A 19,467-nucleotide genomic window follows, 5' to 3' on the forward strand; every position below is an offset into this window, starting at 1 on the left:
GCTAGCTGTCCTTTCGGCCTTGAGCTAGCTGCATCATCACGTCTGGGGCTTGCTGAACTCATCCTCTGTTCCTCCCCAGAGCATTTTGACCATCTTCCGACCTGGGGGTCTCATCTTCCGATGGTATACCGACATATCTCTGGTTGTACTGATCCATTTAGTTTTCATGGGAAGAATACTGGGGTGGGTTGCCATTACCTTCCCCAGGGATCACATTTAGTCTGACCTCTCTGTCATGACCTTCCCGTCTTGGGTGGCCCTTCACGGTTTAGCTCATGGCATCATTGAGGTGCTCAAGCTCCAGCACCACGACAAGGTAATGATCCTTTGCTGAAGAGCAAATAGCTATCAAACTTTAAAAATACTTTAATGAGAGCTCAGAGTCCTCTTATGTTATTGAATGGAAAGCATGCAAAGTGTATCAGAGAATAAATGATTTTCTATTTCCATATAAGGAATAAAAATAAAGGATATTGCATGAAAAACAGGAACATTTTTTTTTATTGTTTTGTTTTGCTAGTCATTCCTCTCTAGTTCTTTACAGGGAATTGTAAAGTGTTAGGAATGAAGTGACTAAATTCCTTTCTGCTAAGACAGACCTTGCATTATCATGTCTATGGCAAACATTTCTGAAAACTAGAGAACAAATGGATAAATTATGTACATAGAGATGAAAGAAGTATCATACTCAAGGGTTTTATTCCAATTATTCTGGAGAGAGAGAGGGAGAAAGAGAGAGCGATTGATTTTGAAGACATAAACTTCAGACGTCAGGAATTTTTTAAAAAGATAAAGATTTCATGGCATAGCAATTCTTTTATGGAAGAAACCTGGGTGGAAGGTGGATCAATTAATTTGTTATTTGAGGAGGTCCAACATTAACATCATCTACTAAAAAGTCCAGAGTGATAGTATCATCAGTTAAACTTTTAGGGCTTATGAATCCTCACTAATATTAGAATATATAATATAGTTATAAAAATATTTATGTTCAAATGCACAAAATTTGATGGTAAGATCATAGGAAGCATTAAATAAACAACTTGAATGTTCAGTAGTGTACTAATTCCTGGAAGACCATCTTTGCATCTGTAATGTTACCTTTTGTATAGATCTAAAATTATGATTAATTCAACAAAAATATTGTTGAACTAATTGGAGGACAAAGGAAACCAACACTGCATGCTTTTATGAGCAGGTATTTGTTTGCTCTATGAAGCTGACCTTTGTTAACAGGAGATGATAAACTGTTGTTCCTTTTACAGCTGTGATTAGCGCTCTCTCTCTCTCGCTCGCTCTCGTTTTTCCCCTCCTTTACTGAAGGTACATATTTTAACAGGCTCTTTAACACAGAATGCATTTTTCTTCTCTTTCTATTAATAATAATTACTACCACTAATTGTTATTACTATTAATAATGAGCTTATTAAAGTACATAGAGAGCTCTGCAATAATCCTGATGATAGAAGATTCGGAGCCTGCTTCTCATCTTTTTTCTTCTTGTTCTTTGTTTCTATTAGTACTTACAGTGCATTCGGAAAGTATTCAGACCCCCTTCATTTTTTTCAATTCTGTTATGTTACAGCCTGATACTACAATCGTTCAAATTCATTTTTTTCTCATTAATCTACACTCAGTACCCCATAATGACAAAGTGAAAACAGAATTTTAGAAATGTCTATAAATTTATTAAAAAGGAAAAACTGAAATATCACATGTACGAAAGTATTCAGACCCTTTACTCAGTACTTTGTTGAAGCACCTTTGGCAGCAATTACAGCCTCGAGTCTTTTTTGGTATGACACAACAAGCTTTGCACACCTGGATTGGGGGATTTTCTGCCATTCTTCTTTGCAAATCCTCTCAAGCTCAGTCAGGTTGGATGGGGACCGTCGGTGGACAGCCATTTTCAGGCCTCTCCAGAGATGTTCAATAGGGTTCACATCAGGGCTCTGACTGGGCCACTCTAGGACATTCCCAGAGTTCTCCCTAAGCCATTCCTGTGTTCTTTTGGCTGTGGGCTTAGGATCATTGTCATGCTGGAAGGTGAACCTTCGGCCCAGTTTGAGGTCCTGAGCGCTGTGGAACAGGTTTTCATTGCGGATATCTCTGTACTTTGCTCCATTCAGCTTTCCCTCAAGCCTGACCCGTCTCCCAGTCCCAGCTGCTGAAAAACACCCCCACAGCATGATGCTGCCACCACCATGCTTCACTGTTGGGACGATATTGGGCAGGTGATGAGTGGTGCCTGTTGTCCTCCAGACATAACATTTAGAATTGAGGCCAAACAGTTCAATCTTGGTTTCATCAGACTAGAGAATCTTGTTCCTCACAGTCTGAGAGTCCTTCAGGTGCTTTTTTGCAAACTCCAAGCAGGCTTTCATGTGTTTTGCACCGAGGAGAGGCTTCCATCTAGCCACACTGCCATAAGACCCAGATCGGTGGAGGGCTGCAGTGATGGTTGTCCTTCTGGAACTTTGTCCCATCTCCACACAGGATCTCTGGAGCTCAATCAGAGTGACCACTGGGTTCTTGGTCACCTCTCTTACTCTTCTCCCCCGATTGCTCAGTTTGGCCGGACGACCAGCTCTTGGAAGAGTCCTGGTTATGCCAAACTTCTTCCATTTGAGAATTATGGAGGCCACTGTGCTCTTGGCAGTGCAGCAGAAATTTTTTTATAGCCTTCCCCAGATCTATGCCTTGCAATAATCCTGTCTCTGAGCTCTGCAGGCAGTTCCTCTGACCTCATGGCTTTTGCTCTGGTACACTATGCATTGTCAGCTGTGAGGCCTTCTATAGAGAGGTGTGTGCCTTTCCAAATCATGTCCAATCAATTTAATTTACCACAAGTGGACTCCAATCAAGGTGTAGAAACAGCTCAGCAACAATCAAGAGAAATGGGAGGCACCTGAGCTAAATTTCAAGTGTTGTTGCAAAGGGTCTGAATACTTACGTACATGTGATATTTCAGTGTTTCCTTTTTAATAAATTTACAGACATTTCTAAAATTCTGTTTTCACTTTGTCATTATGGGGTACTGAGTGTAGATTAATGAGAAAAAAAATGAATTTGAACGATTGTAGTATCAGGCTGCAACATAACAAAACTGAAAAAAGTGAAGGGTGTCTGAATACTTTCCGAATGCACTGTAATTGTAACAGCAGGGGTTTTTTGTAATGTGATGTTAAGCGACTGCAGTCTACTTCTACACTTGGGTAAGTGTTATGTAAATTTAAAGAATGAATTTTAGAAAAATAAAAGTCTCGAAGTAAGCAAAAGCAAAGGATTAAGATCTTTCACCAAAAGCTTAGCAGGAGAAACTAAGCTGTTGTGAGAAAAGTAAGCAAGGGGCAGGCAAGAGGTGTTGCAATTTTGGATTAACGGATTTTCCAAACTGATGTTTGAAGAAATAGTATCAGGAAAAGAGGGTTGTTTATTTAGTACTCATCAATAAACTGAGCGATTGACATTTAGTATTATTGAATTAATATGGTCCAATTATAGACTCTTCAGGATTCATAGTAACTGTTTTAATCATCCTCTGTGCTAAGTCAGTGGATCATAAATTCTTGATGGGGATTTGAATCACATTTTAGAACCTTTTTACATCATAAGACTCTCCCACTCAAAATATATTCATAATATGTTTTTCAGAATATATTCAAATTTAACCTGGTGTATATTTGACATTCTGATCAGCCTTCCAAATACGAATATACTTTCCTGTCTTTAACATCCCACCATGCTTTTAGATTATCTCCTAAAATCTCACTTCATGGTATTTAAACTTAAATAATGTTATTAGACATAACTTCATGCTCCTCTGAAGTTAATAACCTACTCTGATAATAATGACATGTAAATATATCTTTGCTAAATGATAATGGTTTCATTAAGGAAATGGAACAGAGATAATAGAATTCTTTTCTATGGCCTTGTTTTCATTACATTTATTTATTTATTAGATTTATGTACCGCCTTTATTTTGTATATTATCCATTTCATCTATTTCCTGAACAATACAGAACTTTGGCCCCTGCTAAATATGATTGTAACAAGTTTCATGCTGTTGAAACGTAATTTTTATTACATTGTACCAGGTAACAATTCTGGGAAAGTGCGAGTAGTTTAGTGATTGGCTTGCTTTTAGACTTAAAACAAATTAAGCAATGAAACAGTTTGTCTTCTGTTTATGATATAGATGGTAAAGTTGAGAGACACATATTTTTTTAACAGAAAATGAAATTACCATAGCTATCACTGGAGCAAATCACTTTACCTTACTCTTCAAGGAATTATAACTACAATTAAATGTATGAAAGTGGAGAATTCCTGTTTCTCGTTTTCCATTTAATCACTATTATGTATGTATGTATGTATTTATGTATTTATTTATTTATTTATTAAATTTCTCTGCCACCCATCTCATGCATGACTCTGGGCGGCTTACAGACCATAAAATAACAATCAATAAAAACAATACAGTATAAAATTGATATAAATATAAATATGGATGAATACAAATATATAAGTATGAAAGTATAGAGTATAAAATTCAAGATGGCAATGGGCCTTAATAAAATCTTATCCTTGGCACTATTAAAGTGTACTGTGTTTTTACTGTTTATTCTATTGAACATATATACTTAATCTTCTTCAGATAGTTCCCTATCCCTTATTTCACTGAAGTCCTCTGTATTATAGTCCTCTGTAACCAGAGTTAATTCATCTGAGATGTAAATCCTGGGAGAAACTGCTGGTGATCCCTCTCTTCCATGAAATCAAGGGTCTTGAGGCCAGGAGGTGTTTCTCTCCTGACCCCATTTAATGGAAGAGCCTTCGTAGAAGTTGAACTTGCCATGACGTAAGAGGGTGTCTGGAGGGCGTAGTTTAGTTTAGTCTAGTCTAGTCTAATTTAATTGATAGGATGATGCCATCGAGGACAGAGGTGGGGGGAAGAGGGGTGCCCTTGAGTCAGTCTTAACTCCTGGTGACTGCATGGTTACTACTTGACCAATAAATTTAAATAAATAAGCAAACAAATAAACAAATAAAAAGTTTTCTTGACTCCTGGTGACCACATGAAGTTTTCTTAGCAACATTTTTAGAACTGCCTTCTTGACAGGTATAGTCATCAGAATGTTAGGTTGTGTTCTAATGCCTTTGGTTATCTCAGTGTAAAGATTCCTAGTAAGAATTCGCAATTGCTAAATATGAACTTTTCCATAATTTGGACATATATGTAAGAAGATATAATAGATTTAATTTTCCACACTTCCAGATTTATCATTGGGCCTTTATTTCAGCTTTATTTATTGACTGGAATAAAGTACTTCAGTCTTAAGCTCCTCCTCAGATCCATCTTGAAATGTATTATGTGAACCTATTAAAATCCTGTGTGGATTACTAAAATCTTACTTGTTTATTTGGGGATCACCTTTAATCTTCTCATCTAATACTTTAAGATATATAAGGAAAATCATCAGGTCACAGAAACAGTTTTGATCCTTTTCCCTATGAAAAACATTAGATTACAAGATAATCCCAGTTTTAAAATGCTGTTAAATGCTGTTGGGGGTAAATCTGATATCTGACAACATTATTATTGTGAAGCAACTTAATTTGAAAATAAATGTTTTGAAAACCATTACAGAACTTTAAACAAAGTTTGGTTTAGCTAAGAGTGCTTCTTGATAGTTTATGCAATTTAAGCATTTGCTGTTTGGCCCCAATGCCACTGACACCTTTGAAATTCCAGTTATAAGAAGCTTTGAAGAAAACCATAGAGGCTTCTGAACAAGCAGTCCACTCTTACAGGGAAAAGAAAGAAGATTATGAAATAGACATTAACTACATATTGAATACTGGAATAATGAGCTTCATTGTTCTGTTTTTGTAAACTAGTGAAGGTTTGCCTGCAAGCATGTGACATTATTTCTTTTTTATCTTGAAATGAGTTTAATCAACACACATTATATTGCATGTGTACTGGACACCTCAATAAAGATTGGATGAAATTGTCCGGATGCTAGAGATGCAATTCAGAAATCTGAATATTCACTTATATGGTATGGACTTTTCTTATTATTGCTACTTTTCAGGCTACAATCCACAGGGTTATTAACTTTAGATAGATAATTGCTGGTTATGGATGTATATGTTTTGTTTAGTTGTATCTCCAGCAGTCTGGAATTGCAAGACATCAAAAACTATGGGTGTTTTGTGAATATGGAATTACTAAAATAATTATTATGCAATAATGGAACATAACCCTATTCATGACTTGCAGCAATGGCTTGTGTACTACCTGTCTACATAAGAAGTAAAGTTATTTTTGACAATAGATAAGGAAATGTACTTTTAAGCCATCTGGTCAATATTCTTGCTATTATTTTGTACACAAGATACATTGCCAGCCTTTTTTCCTTCTTCGGAGTGGGGACAAATGTTGATGTAATATCATTTTCTTCATTCAGTTTCTGCATGTAATTTTTCTTTTTTCATTCCAAATAGTCTGACACAATAAAGTTTTAAAATGGTAGAAGGAATCTAAAAAGGACCTCCTCTAACTCAGTACCAGCCAAGATGGCTAAGGCTTGGCCTACAGTAAGACAGAAGTGAACAGTTACACAACTCTTCATCTTGCCTACATCCAGCTCCACTTGAGAATTTATTTGGTCCACAGTGTTTTGCTTTTCATTTCAGTTGCTATTTGTATTTTTTTTAAAAAATAATATTAGCCACTCATGAGGTAAGATTTTTTTAGATTAAAAAGCAAGGCATCAGGAGAAAGAAAACTGCTGCTCCTTCTTCCTGGACTGAGGGGAAGGGGGGGAAAAAACAACAGAAAAAGTATGTGTGTGTGTAATCAGTTTCAATTTATGAGAGGCAAGATGTCTCAATGATTATCCTAAATGAAAGATTTTCTGAGGTGACCAGATTTAGTACCATCACTAGACTGTGATGAACTTTAGAATGACAGACTACAGTTTCTCAAAATTTAGTTAATTTCTTTCAAATTCAGAATCAGAAACTTTTAAAAAAATAATGTATTTATTTTTAAAATATGGCAGGTTTGCATGTATGTCTGTATACATACACACACAGCCTAAATTATACCCTACCTTTCCATTTAAATGTTAAAAGCATCACAAATATTACTTGATGACTACTTCTATGGTTCTTGTCTGCAGTTTTACAGGTGCTGACAGGGAAGGAAGTATTAGAAGGCAACAATAGAGCCCACCAATGGTGCCTGCAAAAGCTTGCACACATCTGTCCAAGTAGGTGAGAACTTCATAACAAGCTGTATGCTCTGATATAAGAGATAGTTTGCATTCATTGTCACATACTGTCCATCGTTATTACATAAATCTGAAAAGAAAAATCTGATGCCACATTACCAAAGTATCAGAAGAAAAGGTTCCCTACCTGACTGATTCCAGAAGGAGGTATTTTATATGACTGAAGTTTCTGCTTCAGCAGCTCTGGGTCACTGTGGCGGAATGGGCACCCTAACAGAAAGAAAAAAAAAGGGGGGGGGAACAGGTGAACATACCCACAAAGTTATTTACTCAAAATTTGCATAGCAAAGAACCTGAGAATCTAGCAAAGCAATGCTTATTTATTATTTACCAGATTATAAATAACAGAAAAATAACTATCGCTGTGTGCAAATTTTTCAACAAGATCTGTTCAACTTGGGTATTTGTGGTTCTATAGCAATCTTGGGCCTACAACCTGACACAATTCTCAACCAACATGCTGGCACAGATATTTGGGAGTAGTCCTGGCCTCTCTGGAATGCATCAGGTTGGGGAAGGCTATTCTCCAAGCTCAAAGTATATATTTCAGTAGGCCAAGGTTGCAACGGGTATGAAAAGTTATACACATAAAAAAGTAACTATATCACCTGAAGAAGCTGCAATAGTTTACAAATAATTCAAAATATGTGTACTTTTACCTAGTGGAAAGAAAAACATGTTAACATAGAGTACTAGCTAACAATAATTAAACTGTTTTGGTACCCGGCAGTGTTCTATTTCATTTATTTCACTGGGATTGTCCATACTGACTTAAAATTCAAGTATCACACCTTAAGTGTCATACATATTATAATCAAATTTAGATTATTGCTAGTGAAATCAGCAAACACCATTGGTTGTACACTACTTTCAAATATGGAGGAAAGTACCATATCACTTTAATATTGTTAACTCCTGGTAACTGCCTGGACAGTCCCTGAAGTTTTCTTGGCAAGGTTTTTCTGAAGTCGCTTGCCCTTGCCTGCTTCCTAGGGCTAAGAGAGAGTGACTGGCCCAAGGCCACCAACTGGCTCTCTGTCTCTTTAATACTATAAATATATATCCTAAACAGTCTTAGTGGTATTCTAATTCTGCATTCAAGCCTGAATGACACTGAGGAACATAGACAAAAATTAGGATAGAACTAGGGAACTGTTATTTACCCCCTTTACAAAAGAAAATATATATATACTTATCTATATAAGGTAAAGGTTTCCCTTGACATTAAGTCCAGTCGTGTCCGACTCTAGGGGGCAGTGCTCATCTCCGTTTCGAAGCCGAAGAGCCAGCGTTTGTCTGTAGGCACTTCCATGGTCATGTGGCCGGCATGACTACACAGAATGCCGTTACCTGCCCGCCGAAGCGGTACCTATTAATCTACTCACATTTGCATGTTTTCGAACTGCTAGGTTGGCAGGAGCTGGGACTAGCAACGGGAGCTCACCCCGTCACGCAGATTTGAACTGCCGACCTTCCGATCAGCAAGCTCAGCAGCTCAGCGGTTTAACCCGCAGCGCCACCGCGTCCCTTATAGCTTCCTCTAAATACAATTATCTAGGCCCTTTTGCATAGGAGATCTATACTTTAGGGTATTGGACTTAACTGACTAGGGAGAAAGAAAGGAGAAAGTAAACAATTCACTGTAATTGGCCAGTGACTTCCCATTGCCAAAGGAAAAGTAGAATCTTAAAAGGAAAAACTAAACATCTGGAAGAAAACGTGATTTTATGCAATTTGTGGAAATGTATTACAGTACTCCCTGTTTCATTCTAGAGAGAATCATTAGATTTACCACATCACATACGATTCCAGAGAGTATCTGGTTTTTGGAAAAAAAAATCCAAATGATTTATAGCTATTTGAGAGTTTCCTGGCAAAGAAAAAGTACTGAGGAACTTGTTGCTTTGAAACGTTGTGGGGGTGAAAACAAGCAAGAGAAGAAATGCTGCAAGGTTCAGTGGAGCAGTGACTGAATAAACCTCTTTTGCCTGACCTAGTTCTGTAATAAGACAAATTGTCAGAAGAGGAACAGCACACTCCACTTGACAGTGAAGGCCGACTTAAGCCACAAAATGAACTTCTGCTGGTAATACGGCCTGCCTATCCGTTGGCTTCCAAAGCTGCTGGGTGACCGTGCATTACAAGTGTGTTAGGAAGAAGCACTCACCATGATAATCCCCTTGGCCTGGGAGAATGGACAGGATAATTTTCATGCAGCTAAATGGAGTATAATCCGTTCTCTTGCCTTCTTTTCCATAGTTATGCCGGATGCTGTAAGCATATCCTTTGTCAAACTGAATAGTGAAAACAAACAATAAAAAAGCAGACGGTTTACAACTGAAAGAGTGTGCATAGTGTGTGTGATTTCAGTTACTATGAAGGATGAAATATTGATGCTTTGAGTAGTCATAACTGTTTGAAGTTTTACAAGCAGAAGAATTTAAAAGTAAAAAAATGACTCTATGTTATCAAGCATTTGGCAGAAAGGGAGTTTTACTCTTAGTAAATTACCATAGCAGTCTGTTATTTACAGTATGCTTACAGAAAGCTAGAATTGCAGGTTTTTTGCTCAATACCTCCTTTAACTGGAGCTATTAAAAAGAATCAAAAGAAACAGAAGGAAACCATCAGTTTAGTAAAAAAAAAAAAAAAGTTTTTCAAACTCTAAAAAGAAGCTCTTATTAAGAGTAGTAAGTGGCACATTTTGCAATTAGTTCATTTTATAACTTTGATGATTGAGATTCACTAGTTCCTGCATGATATAAAAAGCAACAAGCTTGTATTTATTTCAAACTATATTCTAGTAGGTATTTGTTGTTGTTGTTTAAATTTCTTATGGCCTCCCATTCCAAAAGCTTCTGGGCAGTTTACAACATCAAAATAAGCAGTTAAAACAGTTAAAAACATGACAACAAAACTTACAGTCAGACTAAAAGGCAACCATAACAATAAAAAACATGACAGAGTCTTTACAAACACACTACCCCCAGGCCTAGGAACCCCAGGAGAGTGGGCACTATACATATGTTCAGGGGAATGCTGTTCCAGAGGGAAGGAGCAACGACAGAGAAGTTAAGTATCTTTGCCTTCCTAACTTATCCCAAAACTAAAGAGCCCACACCTTTTAAAGCCTCACATACCATCAGGGTTTAAACCAGCAGTTTGAAGACTTCAGTCTTACAGTCTATTCCGTTTTGTGGTTGCCCAACAAGCACCTAGTGCAAAAGGGATGCACACTTAAAATACATTTAAAACCAAAACTATACAAAAAGCCTGTTTCTAATTGCCACTCCTCCCCACATCCATCCTTCAATCCAGTTAAAATCATTTAAGAGAACAGGAAAGCCATTCTGTCAGCGTTGACTGAAAGAAAGTGGAGAAAGTTCTTCATAATGCTACCAATGCAATAACTGGAAAAGAACTTAAATGGAAGGTGGGAGCTGTATTCAGATGGATACACACTGAGGAGGAAGGGGGACTCCAAACCAGGTCTCAGCAATGGAGTATTTCTGGATCGTGCTTTGCACATAGACAGACCTGTATGTGTCAATGCACAGAGACTATGAATTGTTGCAAAGGAATAGTGTTAGCATCTTAAAGGGTCCCATGTCTTTTGCAGCACATTCCTGAGAATGTTTACTCATACACACACACACGACTTATTTCCCATAAGTGTGCTTTTAACTGCACTTTTATATAAATGTCAGCATAGTAAAATAAATACTCTGATTTGGCTCTTTCGTCATAGTGAGTAAGGAACCTTGAGGTGTGGTGGTGTAGCAACAGCTACACGTGTGAAGACTACCTGGCATCTTATGGAACCAGAGTTAAATAATTCAAAGAGACCTTCGCCAGATTTTAAAGAACAGTTTCCCTCCCCAAAAGAGGCTAACAACGTTTGTCTGAGGATTTCCACAAGTGGAAGAGAGGAGAGCGACCAGAGAAGCTGTGTCTTCTGAGGGATGGTGTGCTAAGCTGTGAGGGCAAAAGGACCATTACTGTTGATTGTCCAATGGGGGGGGGAGGGCGCGGAGGGTGCCTGAGTAGCATGTGCTTCTGAATTATCAGAGACTGTAACAGGAATGCATAAAGCAGCTGGGTTCTAACGAGAAGCACATAGGGAGTACTAACTGAACTGAAACGCCTTTAATGGTGTCTGGGTTTCCAGTCCAGCACCTTAGCCTCTATATCAAACTGGCTCTAAGTGCAGTACAAATATAGGATTAAATGACTAATGCTACAACACACTGCAATTAATTATGCTATCATATTATAACATAAGGATATCCTAAATGAAAAGGCCTATGACTTATAATAGTATCAATACTCATACATTCAAATTAATAGGCAAGAATTTATTAAACAACTTCTCATTCTCAGGGTGGTATGTGGTGATAAGGGCGGCAAAATGTAATTACACCCCAACAATTGTTCAGCAGCCCTATTTAGGGTGACTTGATCCTTGCTAGGGAGGGACAAGGCACAGGATCATCTGCAGGGCTGCTGCGAGGAATATTCTAGCTACCAGATAGGTCGGACCTGCTCAGAGTTGGACAGAAATCAGCACAAACAGAAGGATGAAGGGAAGAGTTTTTCAACAAAGGACATAAATAAGCATGTTCCCAAGATGTGAGGAGAAGGAAAAGTAGAAGGGCAACTGTCTACCAACCCTGTAAGAAAAGGGTGGGAAAAAGTGAATAGAGATGAATAAAGGAAAGAGGGAAAAGGATGAGAAGGAAAGATAAAGAGCCTCAGTAATTATTTTGGCTACCACCGCTTGTAAAACTGGAGAAAGAGAATTTTGGAACTATTTAACGCAGTGCAGTTGGAACTATTTAATGCAGGAATGCCAGAGCCTAGTGCTAATATTAAAACTTGAATCAACCCATTTTTACTACAATTACCAAAATCATTAGGTATAAGCAAAGAAGAACATGCTTTAGCAGCTGTCGCATTAGAAAACTAGAAGTGATTGAAAAGTAGCAAGCAATTACTGAGATTTCATGTGAATAGATACTACATTCTGGAAATAACTTTATTTTTCCATGCTCCGGTAAACTAAAGATGCTCTGAAAGGTTGCACTGGAAAGATTGTCACTTATCAGAGGAGTGTTTCCTGTGATCCCTCTCCGGACTAGGGACTTAAATCCAAATATTATGCATCTCTGGAGTTAACTAGAAATGGAGATTTCTTCTAGGAACTACTTTTTCTACTACTGTAGTTGGGAGATCTAATGATGTTCAAGTAGCCAAATGATAAGCTATTACCAACATCTCTGCAAACAAAGTTGCAAATTCATTTTCACCTGGTTTTAACTTTCTTATTTTTTAAAGAACTTTATTATTTTTTAAAGTATAGTTAAAATACAAAATATAGAATACAGAAAAGACAGAGTACAGAACTAAAGATAAAGGAAAAACTATAAAAGTGCAAAGTTAGAAAGAAGAAAAAGAAAGTGACTTCTGACCTTCTCCAATACAGATAGAAATGCATTTACAAATATAATATTAGTTAAACCTTAGTAATATTATTTCTATAAAATCAGACCATTTAATCATCAAAACCCAAAACAAAAAGCTTCATTTTTTTCCAACACAAGCAAATAGTCTAAAAGTGGTTGCCAAGTAGAAACAAAACCAGACACGGTATTTTCTCTTATCAACACTGTTAACTTGGCTATTTGGGCCAGTTCCATCAATTTAATCATTCATTCCTCTCCTGGTTTTAACTTTCTGAGAAGTTGTAGGGCCACATCTGTTTGGGATCCTATAATTTAAGATTCTTGTAGTGAGCAGAAGGAAAGTAAACAATCTTTAAGGGTGTAAAATTGCTTTTTAATTTTTAAGATTGAAAATCATGCCATGATTTAAATGTTTTTTGGATTTTCATTTCTATTAAGGATCAATCAATTCAATGTCTAAAATATAACCACTATCAAACCTCCTAGTAATTATTCAGAAGAGCTATGCCTCTGACTTTCTCAAGCTGGAAGAATTCTACATGCACATGGCAAAAATTGATTCTGATAGAAAGGCTTTCTTTTTTAAATAACAATTTCCACAGAATGCATTAGAAGATGCATTTTGATACAGCTTTTGTTAGCAACAGACATTACTGAGTTTCATTATTCAAGTTAAGGAAAACTGATGGGTTTTAAATTTTCATACCAGACTCTTTCTTTAACATAATTAGAGTAAAATTACACCATTATAAGCTTGAAAAACATGCATTAATAAAAATTTCAAAGACAATATTAGTCACTGCGTAGCAATGAAATTCGGCAGTATAATTAAGAAAACAAATATATTTCATTTTAGGAAATTATGAATAACTTTCAACACATATACAAAGAATAGGGAGACTGTTTTTCCATCATTAGATACCATTTATTTGCTACTGAGTTTTCTGGTTGAGTTTTTCCAGAAGAAGTAATTTGTGCAATCCTGACTTATTCTAATTCAGGAAGGGTATTAAAATTTGTCAAATGTTTAAACACTCCTTGGAGTAAATAGTTAAATAATCACCTGCTCTTAAGGAACAACAAAAGACAGCAGACAGCAGCTCTTAAAAAAAAAAAGACAACAGAGAGTTAAATGTAGTCTGCAGAAACAGACTACATAGATGAACCGTCATGCAAAAGCCCATGGAAGGAAAAGGGCTGTTGGAAACATCTTGGAAGGGACCCTTCCTATTTTTCTGCAAAGTAAGAGTAAAGGAGAGGAGAGGTGCTTTCAGACTTGCAACACTGATGTCAGCCCTTCAAGGTAGTCCAGACAAGAAGCACAAACCATGAGTACTAACACTACCTTTATTGTAAGGTTACAGTAACAGAATCTTTCAAGTCTAAAAGTACCTCTCCTCTCCTTTACTTTTACTTTCCAGAAAACTAGGAAGGGTCCCTTCCAAGCTGCTTCCCACGGCCCTTTTCCTTCTGTGGGCTGATACACCTTTTGCACGATGGTTGTTTAGGCTGTGGCTCTTCCTCCAGTCTCCCAAAGTCATTCCCACAAATCATTACACCAACAGAAAGACTGAGAATGTTGCGCTATATAGAAAGAAAAATATGTACTTGCACAGAAATTCAGGATCAGAGCAGGGAAATCCCCTTGAAAGTGTTTGGATAAGAATAAAAGGAGAGAAACAAAAGTGATACCATCATGGGAGTTTATTATAGACTGCCTGAGCAGACGGAAGATACAGATGAGGCTTCTCTGGGTCAGACAACCAGTCTTTCAAAGAGGCACATGATACTGATAATGGGGGATTTCAATTATTCTGACATCTGAAGGAAATCCAGTTCTGCCAGGTTAAACTTGTTAACTCCAACAAATACTTGTTCACTCTTGCTGTCAATTTCAGTTGTCAGAATTTGGAAGAAAGAACAAGTCTGCTATCCTGTGCCTAATCCTCACCAACAAGGAGCATTTCAAAGAAGCAAAACTGACTGGTATGGTAGAGAAAGGTGATTGTGTTATCCTTAAATTTATAATACCCATGGAGGAGAAACTAAGGAAAGTCAGATCTGCATATTGCATTTCAAAGGAGAAAATGTTGATGAACTTCAAGGGAAGATAGGTAAGATCCAAGGCTTGAAATCCTGAAGGAAAAAAGTGTCTAGGAAGGCTGGAAAATCCTACAAAGTGATATAATGAGGGCATAATTACAAATAATTCCTATAAGAAGGAAAACAGGAGGACTCCAATTAAATCAAAGCAGATAGAGCTCTCAAAGATGCTGAACAAAAAAAAAGACATGAATAGAAAATAGAGAAGGAGAAGGTAAGTAAAAAAAACAAATACAAAGTAGTCTCTGGCAATTATAGGAATTATATCAGAAAGGTTAAAACTCAAAATGAGATAAAGTTTGTGACAGATATCAAAAATAACAAAAGATTCTATAAATATATTGGAAATAAAAGGAAAATCAAAGTCAAAGACACACACAACACACAAACATGCATATATAATACATACATACATATCCCAAAGGCATTCTTATTAATGTATTTTACTTTGCACCTAAAACAGAAGTCTAAGGTCCACAGTGTCAGCCTGTGGATGTGTTTGTGGATGTGTTTGCATACAGTACATACAGTATATGTAAACAGTATGTGTATTTGTGTGTATATGTATACTGAAATTAAAATGGCAAGGTTTTATATGAATTGTTGTGAAGCACTCATTAAAATTTATCAAAGACCCTCAAAAGTAACCTTTTAAAAATCTATCAATGACAGATTAACAGCACTAATATGGAAAAAATGACATGCATTGATCTTTGGCAATAGGACTACAAGAATATTACAAGAATAAGGTTTTTCAACTAGCAATTTGGCTCATAGTTCAGTTGAAATGTAGTTCTTCCAAGAGCACATGACAGTCCTTCCTGTAAGTTACTGCATTATCAAGAGCAAAAGCTTGAAGATAAATTTGCAGAAACTAGACAAAGAAAAATGTCATTTGAAGAATCTGTGGGAAAAAGGGAAGTGTGGCATCCCCCACTCTAAAAAGTCTTTTGCTACATTGTCCATATCTCCAGAATCCTGATGCAGGATAATGAAAAACTACACTGCCAACCGAACTAAACCTGGAATCATTTGAAAGCCCTTATGTGAAACATTTTATTTTACTTAATCAGTCACAACATCCACCAAATCATAGTTGGGATCAATATTACTTTGTACGGTATTCTCAAATTATGATTGTTCATTGAATATTTTATAACCTAAATTGGATTAAGAATCCTTTTGAATAGGAGGATGGAGAATATGATTCACGAATTATGTGAACCTTATGGCACTTAGGTACTCTTTTTAAAGAATTCAGCTGGAAGACAACATGCTTAATGTGAAATACCTATTTCAGAATAATTTTAATACCTGAAGTAAGTTCTGGGCCACTGTACCTAGTAGTATTAGGTATAAATTTAACTGGAACTTGATGGCCACCAACAGCTGAACAAACAAAACATTATTTTTAATGGCAGTTTTATCACTTTTTCATTATTAATTTGCAATGTGATGTGTATTTAATTTGAGCTTGGGAAAAACTATACAAGATACATCTCACCACTAAATAACTGCTTCAAATGCCAAACCTGGAAGAGTTATGAACAACAATTAAAGCTAGCAAGATCAAACCTCTTCAATTATCACTACAAAGACCAAACAAATGGGAACCTATCACAGGTCTAAAGACCTTTCTGTAAAAAGGGTTTTGTACAAGGCCAACAAAAGTATTTCAGAAGACCACTGTAGGTTATCAGCATCTTTGCTTCCTCAATGTCCACTTCACCAAACTTCTCCTACTCTTCTTCCTCCTACACATTAATAAAAACAGAAACCAAAGAGCAAAAAGAAATCCTTGAAATGTAAGATTGTAAACAATTGGGCTACATGATGGTCTGTATCAGAATTGCTTGTAAATAAGTTGGAGATATTGGATGGCCAGGTTGGCACGTTAGATTATCCAAGGCGGTTACAACTGAAAGGGATAGTTTAGAACTGAAAAGCGTCCTCTGCCAACTGGAAAAACAAACATTAAACTGGCTGACTGCTGATTTGGACAAAAAAAAAAATCTCAAAATGTCTAGAGCTAAAAATAATGCAGAAAACGGCAACCAGGATGATAAAGGAGCTGGAAAAACTCTCATACATGAAAAAGTTGCAGTGTTTCAAGCTTTGTATCTGAAAGTATAAATGGCAAGTAAAGAAGACTATGATTGGGGAGAACAACAGTTTTCTCTCTCTCTTGTAATGCTAGAACCAGAATGAAATTAAAAACTCAAAGAATTCAGTTTAAAAGGGGGGATTATTTCCTTACACAGAGAGTAGTTGCTATGAAAGGTGTGACAACAGCTTCAAAAGGTTATTGGAGAAATGCATGGATGGGACAGCCCCTTTCCTTATTAGTTACTGAAAAATCAAAGTGTGCCTTGGGGATGGGAATTTTCCTTCTGCTTGTGGGCTTTTAGTATTATCTGTCTGACCACATTCAGAAGAGATTTTTGGACTAGATAAATCTTTGGTTTGATCCTGTACCATTTTTCATTTAAGAAATCAGAAATCCATACCATTCGTATCATATTTGATGTCACAATGAGGTGCCAAGGGAAACCCTAATAAACCTCTATATTTCCATACTGAAAAATACTTGCATTCTCTTGTGGGGGAATTCCACAAATTCATTATGATGACAGGACTCAACTGTTCCAAATTTTTTTAAAAAGCCAATATTCCACTAGCATAAGCATCCTGCCAAAACAAAGTAATTCAATCCTAGTCAATAATGTTAATTTAGGGGTGAGGTTTACAGTGAATTTATCTGGAGTTGATTAATCCACGTCATCAGATAAACACCAGTGCAAAACAAAAAATAAAATAATGTGAAAAATATACGGACTATACAAAATAGAATAAAACAATCATCCCACATAAACAAATGTACCTAATTAGAAATTCCAATTTTATTTTAATACCTATCAGTAACTTAACTTTAACAAAATACAATTTTATCAAATCTATGATTCGTTAGCCTCTTGATAATGTAGGCACCTGTTTCAGCCAAGTAGCAGTATTTTCTCTTTTAATATCACTTCCTACTGTTCTAGAACATTGTAACTTGGAAGTACGCTTTTCTGAGCAAACTTACTTCAGCAAACAGGCAGGCAGTTATTCATATTCAGTATTTTATTCCTCAACAGCAGCAATATTCTTGCAACATCACAGCAAATCAGTACCCACTGCAAGCTTTAGTATTTGCATAGGCTCCAGTTCTGCTTAAACAAGCAGAGGCAACATTTTTCTTTTCAGTTTTATTGCATTTCCCCCATACTCTCTTCAGCATTTTGATTTGCACTGTTACTGTTTAGGACAAGGGTGGATAACTTGTTCTGGATTGAGGACTACACTTTCCCACCAAGTGGTGTGCGTGGGCCTACTCTCAAAGAAGCAGACAGGGAAAAGAGCAAAGGTAGAAAAGAACTCAGAAGAAGAATTAAAAAATAAAACATATTATACCAATTTCAAAAAAGTTAACTCATTCTTCTACTCCTACAAACTAAATGAATGCATAGCGTCACAGGTTCTAAAAGAGCATGCTACTACAGAAATTCAGTAGCAAACCATATTTCCAGATCTAATCACTGGGGCAAGGAGTGGGGCTTGCTACAGCCAGATGAACTGGGCAAATATGTCATTGTCGATCTGTGTGGTTACTTGCCGATTTTGATATATAAGAAGAAAACTCTCCTTGACATTTGTTAGTTTCAGTACTGTGGTGATGCCAAATTACTCTCTCTCTGGCTTTTTAAGGTTCTAAGACAAATGCAGAAGTTTTGTTGCATTCCACCTAGCCATACTGAAGCTTTATGTAACTGTTAGGTAATGTAGATGGGCAAAGCATTCCTATAGGGGTAGCAGGGAACCCCCTGCTTGCCAAGTCTTTTTGGCCTCATGGGCATCAGGGTGATGTGGATAACCGCCCAGAGTTCCCCAATGGGAGGAGATGGGCGAGGATAAATTAAATAAATAAATAAATATTTCCTGTTCTCCATTGTTTTTATCTTCGCTCACAGCAGCTTCACTGGGAGGGGAAAAAAGCTGTGCCAACTCAAAGAACGGCATGGCTTCTCTCTCTTCCTAGGGATGTGTCACAGGGTGGATCCAATATCTACACCCCTGCAATACAACGCTTTCCAACCCTACCATCTTCATACATCAAACCAAGGAGGCTTCTTGTGGTAAGCATCTTTTCTACTTGCAGACTTCCTTCTCTAGGGACAAGAAAATAGTTTCTGCCAAAAGTTTTGAAAAACTGCTGTTACTGTAATGGCATTTCTATAGCAGGAAGAGGACTTCTTTTTAAAAGCCTGCAAATTCCTTTAAAATGTAAGAACATTTTCATTCTTTCATAGGTATTATTTTATTTATAAAAATAAAATCATTTGTAGTATGTGCAATGCTTCACATAATTATCACAGTAACATAAAAAACATTCACGCAGACACAGCTTGTATGTGTCCATATCCATCCCCCTTTTAAGCTGAAAAATATTTGAGTTTGTCTGTTGAATATGTAGGATACTCTGCATCCATTTTTAAATTATGATTACTTCATAGCTGCACATTTTTACTTCTTCTGAAATGTTCTTATTCTCCTCTATA

The 19,467-nt window shown here is 36.7% G+C and overlaps 1 protein-coding gene across 1 annotated transcript in view; it reads right to left on the bottom strand.

Moving 5' to 3' along the window:
* PRIM2 (DNA primase subunit 2) overlaps positions 1–19,467 on the bottom strand; it is a 138,090-nt gene that overhangs the window by 28,796 nt on the left and 89,827 nt on the right. Inside the window, exons 10-11 of the mRNA XM_063291132.1 lie at positions 9,472–9,598; positions 7,432–7,514 (exon numbers count right to left, since the gene is read on the bottom strand). Of these exons, the coding sequence (XP_063147202.1) occupies positions 7,432–7,514; positions 9,472–9,598 (210 nt within the window). The remainder of the gene's footprint in view (positions 1–7,431; positions 7,515–9,471; positions 9,599–19,467) is intronic.

The sequence above is a fragment of the Candoia aspera genome, chromosome 1, assembly GCF_035149785.1.
Source record: "Candoia aspera isolate rCanAsp1 chromosome 1, rCanAsp1.hap2, whole genome shotgun sequence".
Taxonomy (NCBI): domain Eukaryota; kingdom Metazoa; phylum Chordata; class Lepidosauria; order Squamata; family Boidae; genus Candoia; species Candoia aspera.